The 15,460-nt window shown below is 32.6% G+C and overlaps 1 protein-coding gene across 2 annotated transcripts in view; it reads left to right on the forward strand.

Moving 5' to 3' along the window:
* Positions 1 to 15,460, forward strand: part of LOC106878504 (lens fiber major intrinsic protein) — an 866,292-nt gene that overhangs the window by 657,596 nt on the left and 193,236 nt on the right. For both annotated transcript variants that reach the window (XM_089348664.1, XM_089348665.1), the window contains exon 4: positions 12,547 to 12,667. In XM_089348664.1, coding sequence (XP_089204790.1) covers positions 12,547 to 12,667 — 121 coding nt within the window. The remainder of the gene's footprint in view (positions 1 to 12,546; positions 12,668 to 15,460) is intronic.

Consider the following 15,460-nt stretch of genomic DNA (forward strand, 5'->3'; position numbering starts at 1 on the left):
TTGCTTTTTTATCAGCAATTGATGCTTCCATACGTAAACTAAAGTCACGAAAAAGCTTTGGTCAGCAATGTTCATGGAAATAAATAGGCTGACCATTAACTATCTTACTATGTCTCTCTCTCTCTCTCTCCCGCTTTCTCTCCCACTTTCTGTCCACAGTTAGTTATCCGTGGTCTGTTGTATGAATGCATGTATATGTGCTTAAGTGTTTATGGAAGTATTTCTATGAAAGTTATAATACCACTGCTAATATAAAAGTTATGAATAGTCTATATTTTAAACTGTGAAGAGAAAGAGAAATGATAATAGTTGTCTCAGAGAATTCATTTAAATAAGCTGTTAAATCATTCATTACTCCTAAAATATTACTCTATAAAAAAAATTGTGAATATACGCAATACATACGTTATTTCTCTCTTATGAAGCTCAAGTGATTGGGCTCTTTCACTCAAACAATACCAATGTCCATTTTCTTAAAGGTTTAACCAAATATAAACTCTCTTATTCTGTAAATTAATACAAAAGAAGTTGAAATCTCAGTCAGTTCCTTTTCATCACTTAACTCTAGAGCATTAATACTGGTTTCTCGTCACTAACTACTACCGACTAAAAGTCTTCAGTAGATGAATACAATTAGCTAAAATCATATACGCATTAAATGTATTAAAAAATTGCCCTGCGCCTAATGCGGCCGTATTGCTGATGGGAGATCGAGCGCCGTAGGTTACGGAGATGGACGGGCATACTGGGTAAATTCTCTAGGCACCGAAATTGTTGTTAATAATAAGACAATGAAAACAAGCCAAATTATTACAGTAAATTGTGTTACTAATTATAAAATATTGAAACAAACCGAATTATCACTGTCTGTTAACACAGACTTACGAAAAATTGCTTACGATACGTCGGCAGTCAGGGAAGCTCACATCATCTTACTTACTTCCTTCCCCAACATACATAACCCAGCTGCTCTTCTTGTTTCCTTGGACGGAAAAAGTAGAGCAGCTAAAAGCTGGTAAACGTAGCAAACACTGCATCCGTAAGGGAGTGGTAAAGTGGTCAGGTCTACAAGACAAATTAAAAGCATGGGTTTTACAGCAAGGAAGATCGGGCTTTTCAGTATCCACTAAAATGATTGTGTACCGTTCAAGACTTATAGTAATGGATAGAGATATCAATGATTTTAAAGGGCCAAAATCATGATGTTCCAGATTTATGAGGAGAAATAACTTCTGTATGAGGATTAGGGCAAGAATAGCACAAAAATGCCCACTGTATACGAAGATCAAATTTCTAACTTTCACAGGTATGTCATTAATGCAAGAGAAGAATATGGACGAGTTTTCTGAGATTTGATGCGACTTCAAACAAGTCAGTAGAATCTAAGGGTGCTAAGACCAACTGTTAAAACATGTGGCCATGAAATGACACACTACACAGTTGTATTAGCATGCTGCGTCGATGACACAAAACGACCACCTTCTTTAATTTTTATAAGTAAGACATTGACTAAAGAAAGGATACCCAATGACATTTATGTTCATGTCCACACAAAAGGTTGGATGGATGAGGGAGGAATGAAATTGTGGCTTGATAAAGTGTGGTCCAGGTGTTGAGGCAGGCTATTAAATGAACCTGCCTTATTGGTTTGGGACCAGTTTTGAGCTCATAAGATTAAATTGGAGAACTGAAGACTCAGTTAGCTGTAAATCCAGGTGGCCTAACCAGCCAGTTACAGCCTTGAGATGTTTCATTGAATAACATTATAAAAAAGGTTTATTTTTATCCTCATATCACTTTTTGATAAACAAAGTTTTTATCGGTTATTATATAGCTGTTTTTTTTTTATAAACATAAAAATCTGTTCTCAAATATCTTACGCACCCTGTATATGTATATATATATATATATATATATATATATATATATATATATATATATATATATATATATATATATATATATGTACGTATATATGTATATATGTACATATATGTGCAAATATATATGTATATATACGTATATATATGTATATATGCATATGTATATATACATGCATACATATATATATACATATATATATACTTCTGTATATGTGTGTGTATATTTGTGTATATCTATGCATAAAAACCCCTGAGAGAATCACAGTTTAGGAAAATGTACTCAATAATCTAAAGCAATGTAGGGATAACTTACACGAAGGCACTTCAAAGTTGTTATATATATGCCATATTATCATCTATAAAAGCAAATATAATTATGTATATATGCTGGTATGTGTTTATGTGTGTGCGCTCGCGCGAGTATGCATGTATGTGTTCTTGGTTATATATTTCTCGCAAATAGAGGAAGCCTAACTTCCTACTTAGAAATAAGGTCTTGCAACGGAATTTAGACAATATCTTGTAAATACATACATACATACACACATACATACATACATACATAGATACATACATACATACATATATATATATATATATATATATATATATATATATATATATATATATATATATGTGTGTGTTTGTAAGCATGTATTTATGTATAAGTGCGAGTATTTTACTGGTGCAGTAACTGTTGTCTAACTTAGTGTTATCTACTGTATTGCATAATATATGCTGTATGTCGTAGTTAGATGCAAATACTTCACCTTTCAACACGATATCTTCGTTGAGATAAAATGGGGAACCGCCAAGATACTGGAGTATCACTCCTTATCTGCCCATGAAAATATTGTATTTAGTATAAGCATTTTTTCGTTTGCCTGTTCCATGAGTTTTTAACTAAAACCTACTGATACATTATGCTTGTAAACATGGCATACACGTTCATGCACACACATTGTAATATCTTGAGAAGTATTGCACATTACATTCGCTAATATAACCTTGACTTTCTAGAATAATGTGCCGAAACACCTGTAGTTTGTTGCTGCTAAACTGGAACATATAATACATTAGATCACCGACTATCTTTACGAGACCCAAGTATGAAAATGAGGTTATTGTTCACAAATGAATACATCTAAAAAGGATTATGATAGACCAGATCTCACAAGTTCTTTTTCAAGTATTATTTTTTCCCTGTCAACTAATCGTTTGAATTTGGTCAAGGTGAGAAATGTGACGCAATGAAACCCTGCGTTGTGAAGTTGTATCTGGCAATTTTCAATTCAATGCCCTTAGCTCTCTTTTTGTAATCTTTTATCTTTTTTATTGTTCATCCCATCATACACCTTCGTTTTCTTCACCGCTGCCACTACCCTCCTCTCCACCGCATACCGTAATCCCTCACCACCACGATTGCTACTGATTCAACCTCCACAACCACCACCAACACCAAAATATCATCAACAGCAATAGCTATTACAACAAAGATCACAACTATCAACTTTTTTTCCACTTTTTCTTCTTCACTGAAAATAGTTTGCATTTCCATGTAAAAAAAATAAAGCAATAAAGGCTGCTGCTGTTACTACTACTACTACTACTACTACTACTATAGTTGTTCCCTCGTCGCTATTCGCACCACTACCTCCACTACCACCAATGCCAAATTGATAAAAAAATTCTGTATCTCTTCGTGCTTCTTTACTTCACACTGTATAACTATCATTTCCATTAACATATTTGAATCTTGTCGAAACACAAACTAAAAGTTATGATCGAAAGATTGCCCATGCATCATTGCATCACTGATTCTTACGATGGATATTATTACTATTATATTATAGCAGCGTGAATAAATAACTCCATTAATGTTTGTTTCCTTCCTTCTCCGATATTATTCTCAACTGACTAAAACAAATTAAAACAAAATCCCTTATGTTGTGAATGGATTGTCTTCTCCCTCCCCTCTCTCTCTCTCTCTCTCTCTCTCTCTCTCTCTCTCTCTCTCTCTCTCTCTCGGTTAGTTGAAATCAAATTTATGTCTTCAGTGCTAACAGCTAAACATGAGTGACAAATATCTCTTCTGTTATAACAATGTCAAATCGTTGATCTCTAATTTCTTCATATGTTTATTTTAATAATATTTTTTCTCGTGCTCTGTGGAAAATGATGGAGGATTTTGTAGTGAATTGATGTATCAAGTGACAATTTCTCGAATTATGAAATAGAAGTTAGTATTCCATTAGTGGGGAAACTGCAGATCATTGAATCGGAAAGGTGTCGAAGCTGCGTCACCTGCATTGCATCCTGCCAATAGTAAATAAATACATTTAAAACACAACAATCCAATTCAACTTCACTTAAGTTGTTGCTGCGTCCCAGGGTCAATTCTGATTAGGAAAACCTGTAATCAGAGGTATTCCAGTGAAGATGATTTGTTATTTTCTATTTTACTTTTTCAACAGGTCTGTTATGTGTCCAAATGATAGAATGTGATTTGAAGGATAGTTTTCTGATATTTCTAGCAAGTTGACGGGCACGCAGTAACTCCCGCATGAATTCAATAGATTCTCTGTCTTTGATTCGGCTGTTTGCTATATTAGGTAAAGACTATACTTTTAACTCTTCATCACCACCATGAATATTTTCCTTCTGCAAACAGTCTTAACATTGAATATTTGATGAGTCTTTCGTTACCTACTGCTCCAGCAGAAAATCTTTATGAGTAATAGAATCCACCTATCACATGCTGACGTCTTTTCGAAACATCCCGCCTCAAAATACTTAACCCTCATTATCATTGTTGCTGCTGTTAGTTAACAAAACAAAATATATGCTTAAAAGAAACTGGTGGGATATAAATGTGTCATATTTTTATACATTTAATTTGCGTCACGTAATGTGTGTTATTGCATGTGCACTTTCGGAATCCCCGTCATAGTGTGGCTAAGGAGTTGCGACTAATTCTACTTTTATTGTTTTATTGTTATCGGTGTGACGTCGTTTATGATATTAATTTCTTCACTTGGCATGAGTTTCATTGTTTCAAGCTGTTATAAAAGGGGAAACATTTGTCCGAGATAGATTAAGAAATATACCTAGACACTCTCTCCTCTTTTTCCAAACGCCTATGTTCGAGAGTAATATAATATTTTCTATGGCCGTGAGTAAGTTTAGCTTTTCATTATATAACCTTGTGCCAATAGTTGAAGCAATTATCTAACCACATTTCAGGAAATGGCAAATCCATTTTGTACGAAGTAAAATATTTTAGTCAATTGCTTGTTCAATATTTCTTCATAGAAAGCTATAGGCAAGTTTTGAAAAATACTTTAATAAAATGTATATATTTTATGTGTGAGACAGGGCAGCATCTATTGAAACAATTAACGTCTTCCATAAAGGATATCTACTGAGAAAATCTAATTTTATTTGGATAATAATGTACGGCATTTTTCTGAGTGCCGTGGGAATCTCTAGTCTCTAATAAGAAGGCTTACATTGATACCTAAATATTTTTATTTTTTCATTATCTACAAAAGAAAACTTATTTCAATTAACTAATATTTAAGAAAGGCAAACTTGTGACTTTTGGGGCACCTTGAATATGTGAATTTCCTCTTTCTAAGGTGAACCAAAATCCTGACAACATTACAAAAATCTTTGCATCAAATCATTACTTGCGATTAGAAATGAATACTCTTTGACAACAGAAGGAGAACAGGACAGTGATTAGATGCAGAGTCACATGAACACTACCCAAACCCACCATTGTACCCTAAAAAGTTAGTGGTCACTCTATGGTGGTCTGCGAAGGAAATTATTCATTATTCATTTTTGCAACAAGAAGAAACGGTAACAGCAACATCATATTACCAGGAAATTGATTGTATGCATGAGAATTTGAAAAAGAAGCAACCCAGACTAGTGAATAGAGATGGCCCAATTTTGCTCCACAACAATGCACGTCCTCACACTCCTCAAGCCACGGTCCAAAAGTTGCAAAGCCTGAATTAATTATGAGATTTGGAACACCCTCCCTATTCTCCTGATATCTCTCCTACTGATCCATCACTTATTTAAGTATTTTGAACTTTTCATAAGCAATAAAACAGTCTTAAATAGAGAAGAGATAATTGAAGCATTCGGACAGTTTATCACAGCAAAAGATGAATTTTGTTTTAATATATGACATAGACAAACGTTGGGTAAACGTCATAAATGAACATGGATCATACTTTGATTAAATAAATCAGTAGTTCTCTAACACTTCTGAAACATGTTGTTACCTTTCAAATACGACATTTCATGTGATACAGCCTAATATTTACTAATCCTAAATATTCTTCTGTCATGTGTGTTTCGTACACATAGTATTGAAGACATGAAGACATCAAAAGTTCTTGGCATAGCAATGTGTACCTGACTGCATCACACATTTTCTAACACTTTTCCGTTAACCAATTAACTCTGTATGTCATTAGCTAATCCTCTTTCTTTGTGTTTCCTAATATTTCTATTTATCTATTCTCCTACGCTTCTTACGTCAATCATTTGAACAATAAGAAATATAAAACTCACTGTTTCAATTGACATACTGAACGTTTTTCCAACATTTCTAAAAGCAGGCATTCAACAATACAAATATTCATCCAGGGTTTGTCAGGAACTATTCATGCATAGATATGCAAAAATTGAAAATAGTGGAACGTCTGAAATTTTCTGCAAAGAAAAACTCGACACCAGCAGCAAAGCGAGTATATTAGAAGTATGATTAAAAAGACTAAAGTTTCAGTAAAGTGAATAAAGGAAACCGAGGTAAATGTGGTAAATACTCTCCAAGAATACAGTCCAAAAATCCTCTGAATCTGCCCTCACGTTGCAAAGAGTTAAGATTTAAGCATCACCCAACAATTTTCAAAAATGTTCATGCAATTATTTAACAAAATAAATAAATAAACAAATAAAACTCCAAATAAACATGATTTCTTCCGGCAAAACCAAGAATATATCTGGAACTCATTTTAGCCCGTCCAAGGCAACTTTATAACGATATTTCAATGCCACTGATTTAGAAGTAAAACTAATAATTTCTGGCCTAAAACAGACAATACATAATCTTTGCTATTACTTTCAAAGATCATACTTATAAATTTCTTGCCACGTTAAATATGGATTAGTAAATCCGGTAATAATGGAGATAGGTATGATCAATAACATAACATTAGATAACAGCATCTTAGACATGAGACAGGCCACTTTTCTTGCGTTATAGAATAAGAGTTTATTTACCACCAAGTAGTTAAGTGATACAACTAATAAGCACTATGGTACATTTTTGCTGTTTGAAATGCATGGAATGAAATCTGTTCCTGAGAGAGCTTTAGAACTCGAGTGACATAATAGTTCCGACATTAATTTTATTATACACGCGACGAACTCTTTGCTATTTTACGAGAATTATTTTGTGTTAAGCGTAGTGACTACATATTACTTCGAATTGTATGACGGGGTTGAACTTTGTGAGTCGAAAGCAATGTATACTTGGAGGTGCATTGGAAGAAAGTTCAGTCCAGAGATTGACAGTGATTATAGACTATGCATTTTGAAAAGTATTAATCACTTTGTATTGAATACTCTTTAGTAGGAATTCATCAAAAAATATAATGATTAGAATCCAAGCATCATTAATTTGTTACATATAACTCTACACGCTGGCATATATTAATGCAGCCGTTGTAGTAAATCTAATGAGGTTTGGCTTTATATTAATATAAAGTTTATAAATTGCCAGTGCTCCCAAATATTAGTTAATAAAATTAGTTAGCAGACATTCATTTTATTCTGTGACAAAGCACTGCTCATCATTAGGATATTATATAGGATATTATATAGGATATTATATAGGATATATTACATAGGAAAGAAAAATAAATTTCATCAGCAGAAATATAAGCAAAGAAAATACTGTATGGTGTAATTCCTTCGATAATTGAAATGTGGGTAATAACTCCTATATTGCTGTTTCGTTTGTGCATATTGATTAATTTCTCCAATTACTCTCTTTTCCATCATTCTGTATCTATATATTTCTATAACTATTTAAAACTATGTATGTATAAATGTATATATATATATATATATATATATATATATATATATATATATATATATATATATATATACACACGCGCACGAACACACACACACACACACAAACAGACTACAGTCGAAATACATAAAACTAGGGGGAAATGCAGTCTCAGAGTTAGAATAGGTGCGTGTCCTGAGAATCCACATGAGTAGTGATGCAACATTCCATGTGCATATTGCCAAGATAGCAACACTGTGCAGACGAGTAGCTAGATGGATCCCTCGATTATTCAGAGCATGAAATAAGGGTACCTTGCTACTCCAATGGAGGACAATTGTCCTCAGTCGTCTGGATTACTGTTCCCAACTATAGTCGCCGCAGAGCGTCAAATTGGTGGCGGATTTGAGGCAATACAGCTCCACTGCACAAAGAATATGGATTCGGTGAAACAGAGGAGCTACTGGGAGAGGCTAGGAGAAGGTATGCAATGACATACATATGAAAGAACTTGGAAGATCTAGCTCCCAACTTTGGACTTAATAGCTATACCAACCACCGAACTGGACGTCACTACATAATACTAAAGATAGCGTCTTCTTCATCACATGAGAGCCCAGTATTGCAACGGCTTGAGTTTCAGTAGATTGCAACTGTTTAACATCCTGTCAAAGAACCTAAGAGATCTGAAATGGGCAAATTTCTCACTGAAATCCCAGATAAGCTCACATCACGGCAGAGGAGGAACAAAGAAGAGAAGCTTCGCCCAACACGCTCGCTTCTTCACCAAAAAGTGTACCGAAAGGAAAACCTGAAAACACTGAAAAGCGGTGTTATAGCATGGCCCCGGCCTCTGACTGAAACCAGTAAAGGAATAAAAGAATAAAAGAAAGATACATGGATGCGAAGGTGTGCAGAAATGTTTGCAAAAAACAAAAAAAAAAGGGAATGCATTTTGCATGCATAGCAACCAATCCAGACAGATAATGCAGTTGGTTTATGATTATGACAAATATTTTAAAGTTATTGCTCACCACTTGATAATTACCATTGACTTTATCGTTGTTATATTCCATATTCTTTCTCAGTATTTGTTTCGATAGTTTTTGATGAAAATCTAAGTCTGATCTTTGTGCTCTTAGTTCTATTTTTAAATTGATCATATTGGCTCGATATTACGTTTATGTGTATAATATTAAAGCCTGAAATATATAAAGATTTGCAGACACGTATGCGGGTGAGCATTTGCATCTCTATAAATGTGTAGTTATCTTTGAAAATTTATGGGTAAAAGTACGCATATGTAGATGCATCCATGTATGTTTGTATATATGTATGTATGCATATATATATTTATATACATGTATGTATAGAACTACACATAAATGCATTTATAAATACGTATGTATATCTACACAAATGCACACGTACATGCGTATATATGTGTGTGTTCGTCTATGAGTGTGCGTGCGTGTGTGTATGTTTGTGTGTGTGTGTGTGTGTGTGTGTGTGTGTGTGTGTGTGTGTGTGTGTGTGCTTAATGCAAGAATTCGATTTGGAGATAATTTCTAATCTATTTATTGATACGATTTTCAAAATATTGTGGAACAATAAAAGGGAAATAAATGAAATAAAATATTTAAACTGATAGATTCTACAGTGATAATGATGATGAGGTTGATGATCCTAATGATGATGATGATGATGATGAAGACGACGATGACGGTGATGATGATGATGATGATGATGATGTTGTTTCCTTACATATTTAAACATTTCTTACATAATAATAATAATAATAATAATAATAATAATAATAATAATAATAATAATAATAATAATAATAATAATAATAATAAACTCAGAAGAAGAGGATGAAGCAAGCTTTGAAGCAAGCCAGTAATATCTTAATCCTTTTCACAGCCAATGAAAATAGAAAATAAGGAAATAAATTTAAATCCAATAACCAATAGAATTTATTTCGTGATTCTTTTGAAATCTTAATACTAGTAAAAATAAATTTTCAATCTGATTTCTATGAAAGTTTTCCATGTTTGAAATAAGTCGGAGCAAGCATATTTTTATAATATTTGTATTTATTGTTCACCTTGTTACGTCTCTACTTGTATGCACCAATGTATGTATGTAAACACATTGAATCCTATGTGTGTGTACGCATGTATGCATACATACATACACACATACACGCACTTACATATACATACTCACACACACACGGGCACACACACACACACACACACACAAACACACACACATATATATGTATATATATATATATATATATATATATATATATATATATATATATATATATATATATATAGACGCGTATCAATGTATGTATATGTATGCATGGAATATGTACGGTTGTAAGCATTAAGTATTACATGTACATACATGCATGCGTGTATATACGTATGTGTGTTTATGTATGAACAGCTGTATTATTTAAGTATGGATTTACTATGTGTGTGAGTGCATATACATACACACGCACACATATATATAGACGCATATTGATGTATGTATATGTATGCATGGACTATTTACGGTTGTACGCATTAAGTATTACATGTACATACGTATGTGTGTTAATGTATGTACAGCTGCGCTTATCGAAGTATGGATTTACTAAGTGTGTGAGTGTGTGATGTGGTTTAATTCCAAAAAATTCACCAATAGAGAAAGAACTAATTTCTAACCCAGAAACAAAGCTCTTTCATTGGAACTTAGCAACGACTACTCAGTAATCCTGGTTGTATGCGTATATCCGTGCATGACATTGAATGTTTGAATCAGTAAGTTCACGTATGTATGAGTGCATGTACATATATTTGTCTTACTTTCTTTTATCTTTCTTTCTTTCTTTTTCTTTTCTCTCTCTCTCTCTCTCTCTCTGTATATATATATATATATATATATATATATATATATATATATATATATATATATTTGGCGGTGGAAGGGTAGGCCGGTGTGTGTGTGTGTGTGCGGTGTGTGTGTGCGGTGTGTGTCTTGAACGGTGAATGATAACGTGTAAATACTTGGTTAAAAAACCCTTTGCATACAAAAAGTCAATGTGAGAGACGTTCTACTATTGAACCAAAGCGATCCTTCGTATTTCCCTTCCTGTTGTAGTAAATATATTCTTACCACCCACAACGGTATATTGTTGACTGCCTCGAGTTTCACTGTTTTAAAAAAAGAATCGAGGAAGGTATGTTCTAAAATTATTTAAATTATTGCGACAGCGAAGTATACCTGTGTGTGTGTGTGTGTGTGTGTGTGAACAACTACTTAGTTCTCAAGTGGAATATTTTACATATTTTCAGAGTTTCATTAAATGTCTTCTAATTGCTATACTTTTTGGTTTTTGTGATGTCTAGCTTCTCAAGATTGTCACACAGGTAATTAGTTCTGTAACTAACTGCCCCAGTAATCACAGGTATAATACTTCGGGGGTTATATCTGCATATTTCTCGTTAGTTTTGAGTATTGTCTTTTCTTTATCTCTTTTATTTTCGTTAACGGTTGCTGGACAAGAGATTTTTACGAGTGTGCGCGCATTCATTTCTTTATCCGTAACAATTATCTGGTCTGTTGTGCCTACATTTTGCATATTTACCAATATTCTTTGATGTTACGTTGAAGTGTGCTTTCTAGATTGCTGCAACTTTTTTTGATCTCCCGAATTATCTTATCTCTGGAATCTAGTGTGAAATGATTTTGCTACTATGTCATGCTTCATACAGAGAGTGTCATGATAACTTTATCGTGGAGCTGCTTATGATGTGCGTCACATCTTCGGTGTTAATTCAACTGAGTCTGCTTCGGTTGTCACATCTAAGTGTCTTGCCTGCATAACTTCCTTTCATTGTACATCAGATATTTTGTGTATCTATACCATTACATGCATACATCTATTTATGTGTTTATTTATGGTATTATTTTTTTTCTATACCTTTGTATAAATGAGTGCATATGCGTTTCTTTGGATATATATGAACTTATATATTTGGGTGTGAGGTGCGTGTGAGTATATACATGTATCTATGATTGACTGGAAATAACTGTGTATGTGCATGTGTAAATGCTGTAGCAATGTATTACTTGTTTTGGGTCTGTATCTGTGTGATATTAGAACGTGAGAATACGTCTCTTTATTTTATCTTATGATATATATATATATATATATATATATATATATATATATATATATATATATATATATGTTTATAAATTCTCTATGCACACTTACGTATATATACTGGTCTCCCTATTTATGTATGTATCTATATATGTATGAATTTATATATATATGAATGCTTAAATATATGTAATAATCGAATGCACGTTGATGAATAAAAGCAAAAACGCATAACACCATCCAGTGGTATAAAATCTAAACGAAGCTAAAACTTTCCTAGTACAAATCTATGCGGAATTCAAATGAGTGCTGCATGTGTTTATTTCTGCATATTTATATATGCGGTGTTTTGGTAATAGTAAAATGCATGATATTTCTGTTTTTGTGTATTTCAGATATACTGGGTCGGTCCTTTTGGAGGTGGCATTACAGCGGGCTTGCTATACGAATACATTTTTGATCCTAGTAGGAGAAGAAAACCTCCTCAAGCGCCACCAAGTGTCGACATCGAGGAAGGTATGTTACATCATATTTGTTCGTCAGATATCTGGCACCTGTTGTGTGTGTGTGTGTGTGTGTGTGTATGTGTGTATGAATATACATAAACATACACATATACGTATATTAATATATGTGTGCATATACAAATATATATATATATATATTTATAAATGTATATGTACATATGTTTATGTACATATATATGCATATAAATTTACTGTATATGTACATATATTTCATATTACACATAGCTGAATATATTAATAATGTGTATATTTTATACTTTAATTTATATATTTGTGTTGGTAATTTCTGTATATACATGTATATATGTATATATATATATATATATATATATATATATATATATATATATATATATATATATATATATATATATATACATACATATATATGTATATATATATATATATATATATATATATATATATACATATGTAAATTATTAAAATATTTTTGTGTAAATGTGTGCATGTTCATATGTAAAATTTGATTTATAAATATGCATAATTTTCTTAATATCTTTATGTATACACACGTACTTACGTATATATATATATATATATATATATATATATATATATATATATATATTACACCCTATGTTGTCAAATTGCCATTTTAATCTCTGTTGTGTGTTACGTTCCGTACCACAAAACTCGGCTTTTGCTTAGCTTGAATGTCATCTCACTTATTATTGCTTTGAGTCAAGTGTAATATTCTCCAGTCATACGCTTCATATTTGTTTGGCTTCATTTATCTGTGAACAGTATTTTATATCTATGTTGTTTATTTCTCCATCGTTCTCTATTAATTTATATATTAACATAGTTGAATGTTTAAGAAGATAACACTCAGTCTTAACTGTCTTGCGCTATGACGATTCAAAATTTTTTTTTAAACTTTACAAAATATAATGTATATTTACCACCCAATGCATCACTCACCCAAAAAGCCCAAAAAGAAAAGCAAAAGAAAAAAAAAAACAAGTATTTAAAAAAAGAAATATATATATATACAACCGTGTGTTTTAACACTTTTATTTATCGTTTTTATATTCTCAAGTATGACACTCCCAGTTTGTTTGTATTCTATTTTTAACAGCATGTATTAAATCTGCAAAACTTGCTTTCGAGAATCATGTTTATTATTGAATATTTTTGTATGGGAAATTTGAGCTATATTTTCTGCTTATAGTAATTGTACGCAGAGGTGAAATATCGAAGCAGAAGAGTTCTTAGGTTAAGTCTCATTGGTAACGGGCTTGAATATGCTAGTTTATTGCACTGTTCTTCTGGAAAGGTTATTGAATACTGAATTATTCATTTCACTTAGCATATCAAAGATATTGCAAATGGTCAGTAAAGGATGTTTGATGTTTCGAATTCAGGTGAGCTGATATATATATATATATATATATATATATATATATATATATATATATATATATATATATATATATATATATATATATATATATATATATATATATATATATATATACATACATATATATATATATATATATGCGTGTGTGTGTGTGTGTACGTACACACATACATACACGCACAGACATACACACACGCACACACACACACACATATATAAACTACACCGAATACTCTGTTAACCTTATATAAGTGCTTGGTACATAATAACACACAGAATTGTCTGTCAAGGGTACCGGACATCAGTGCTTGAAAAGGTACTGATATTCTATATATCGTAGCAGCGAGATTTGACGTGCAGGCAGTGACCGGACGCCTTCCACTGATGATTCTCAGTAGAATGAAATCACGTCACATGGGAGTTCCAGCGCCCATGACGAACGATTTTCGTCTGCTACGATCTGTGTATGTCCTTTTATGCACCCTGCGCCTATATAAGATCTCTCCTATATAAGAAGATCTATATAAGAGGTCAACGAACCACTGTTTGAGATAAGCTTTGTAATATTTTTCAAGGTTAAACGTTGATAAGAAATCTGGTACATTCTATAGTTACTAAAATATATTTGTAACTTCCCTGTGTATAAAGGGTTTCATTCTAGTATAGTAACACATTCAGTATACAATATATTCCATTCTGCATAATATATAACTATTCAAAAATATCAGAATGCCACCAGTGAATCTAAACACATGACCTATGATCAGTTAAGCAGGTAGTGTATGAAACTCTGAAAACGGAATAAGTGTCTAAACTCCATCTTAAGTATTGCCAGATCCAGTGTATTATTGACACTGCACTGCATACATGTACAAAACTTTCCTGTCAACGACTAAGTTCAACCAGCCCTATGAAGGTGGAATATCTCGGCGCTATATACGCTGATAATACTCTTGGCTAAAGGACGAACAGCGTTCAGGCTTGGTTTCCTTTTATGTTTAGTATTAAGTAAATTTTGGTCTTCACAAAATAAATATTGATCCCTTACAAATTTTCGTAGGCGGAGTAAATTTTGAATTAATTCTGTTGTATGTTGTGCATTTCATCCATTCCGTAGTCTAGACAGATGAAAGCAAGTCAAGGAGACACGATTCAATGAGATTAGTATTCAGAGCGTAGTTGGAGGGAATTAATAGCAGAAGGTTTTTAGATATGCAGTCTAGTATTTTACCTCTCCACCATATAGCACTAGTTAGGGCAATATTCCTAAGAGCAGATGAAAATAGTAGATCAAGAAGCATCGGACACACTGTTGACCTCACGATTTAATCTCCGGTGGAAGTCATTTGACTCCACTTAAATAGTTAATACCATTTCTGAAATAGGCCTGGACTTTCA

Source organism: Octopus bimaculoides, chromosome 3, assembly GCF_046866305.1.
Source record: "Octopus bimaculoides isolate indiv1 chromosome 3, ASM4686630v1, whole genome shotgun sequence".
Classification (NCBI taxonomy): domain Eukaryota; kingdom Metazoa; phylum Mollusca; class Cephalopoda; order Octopoda; family Octopodidae; genus Octopus; species Octopus bimaculoides.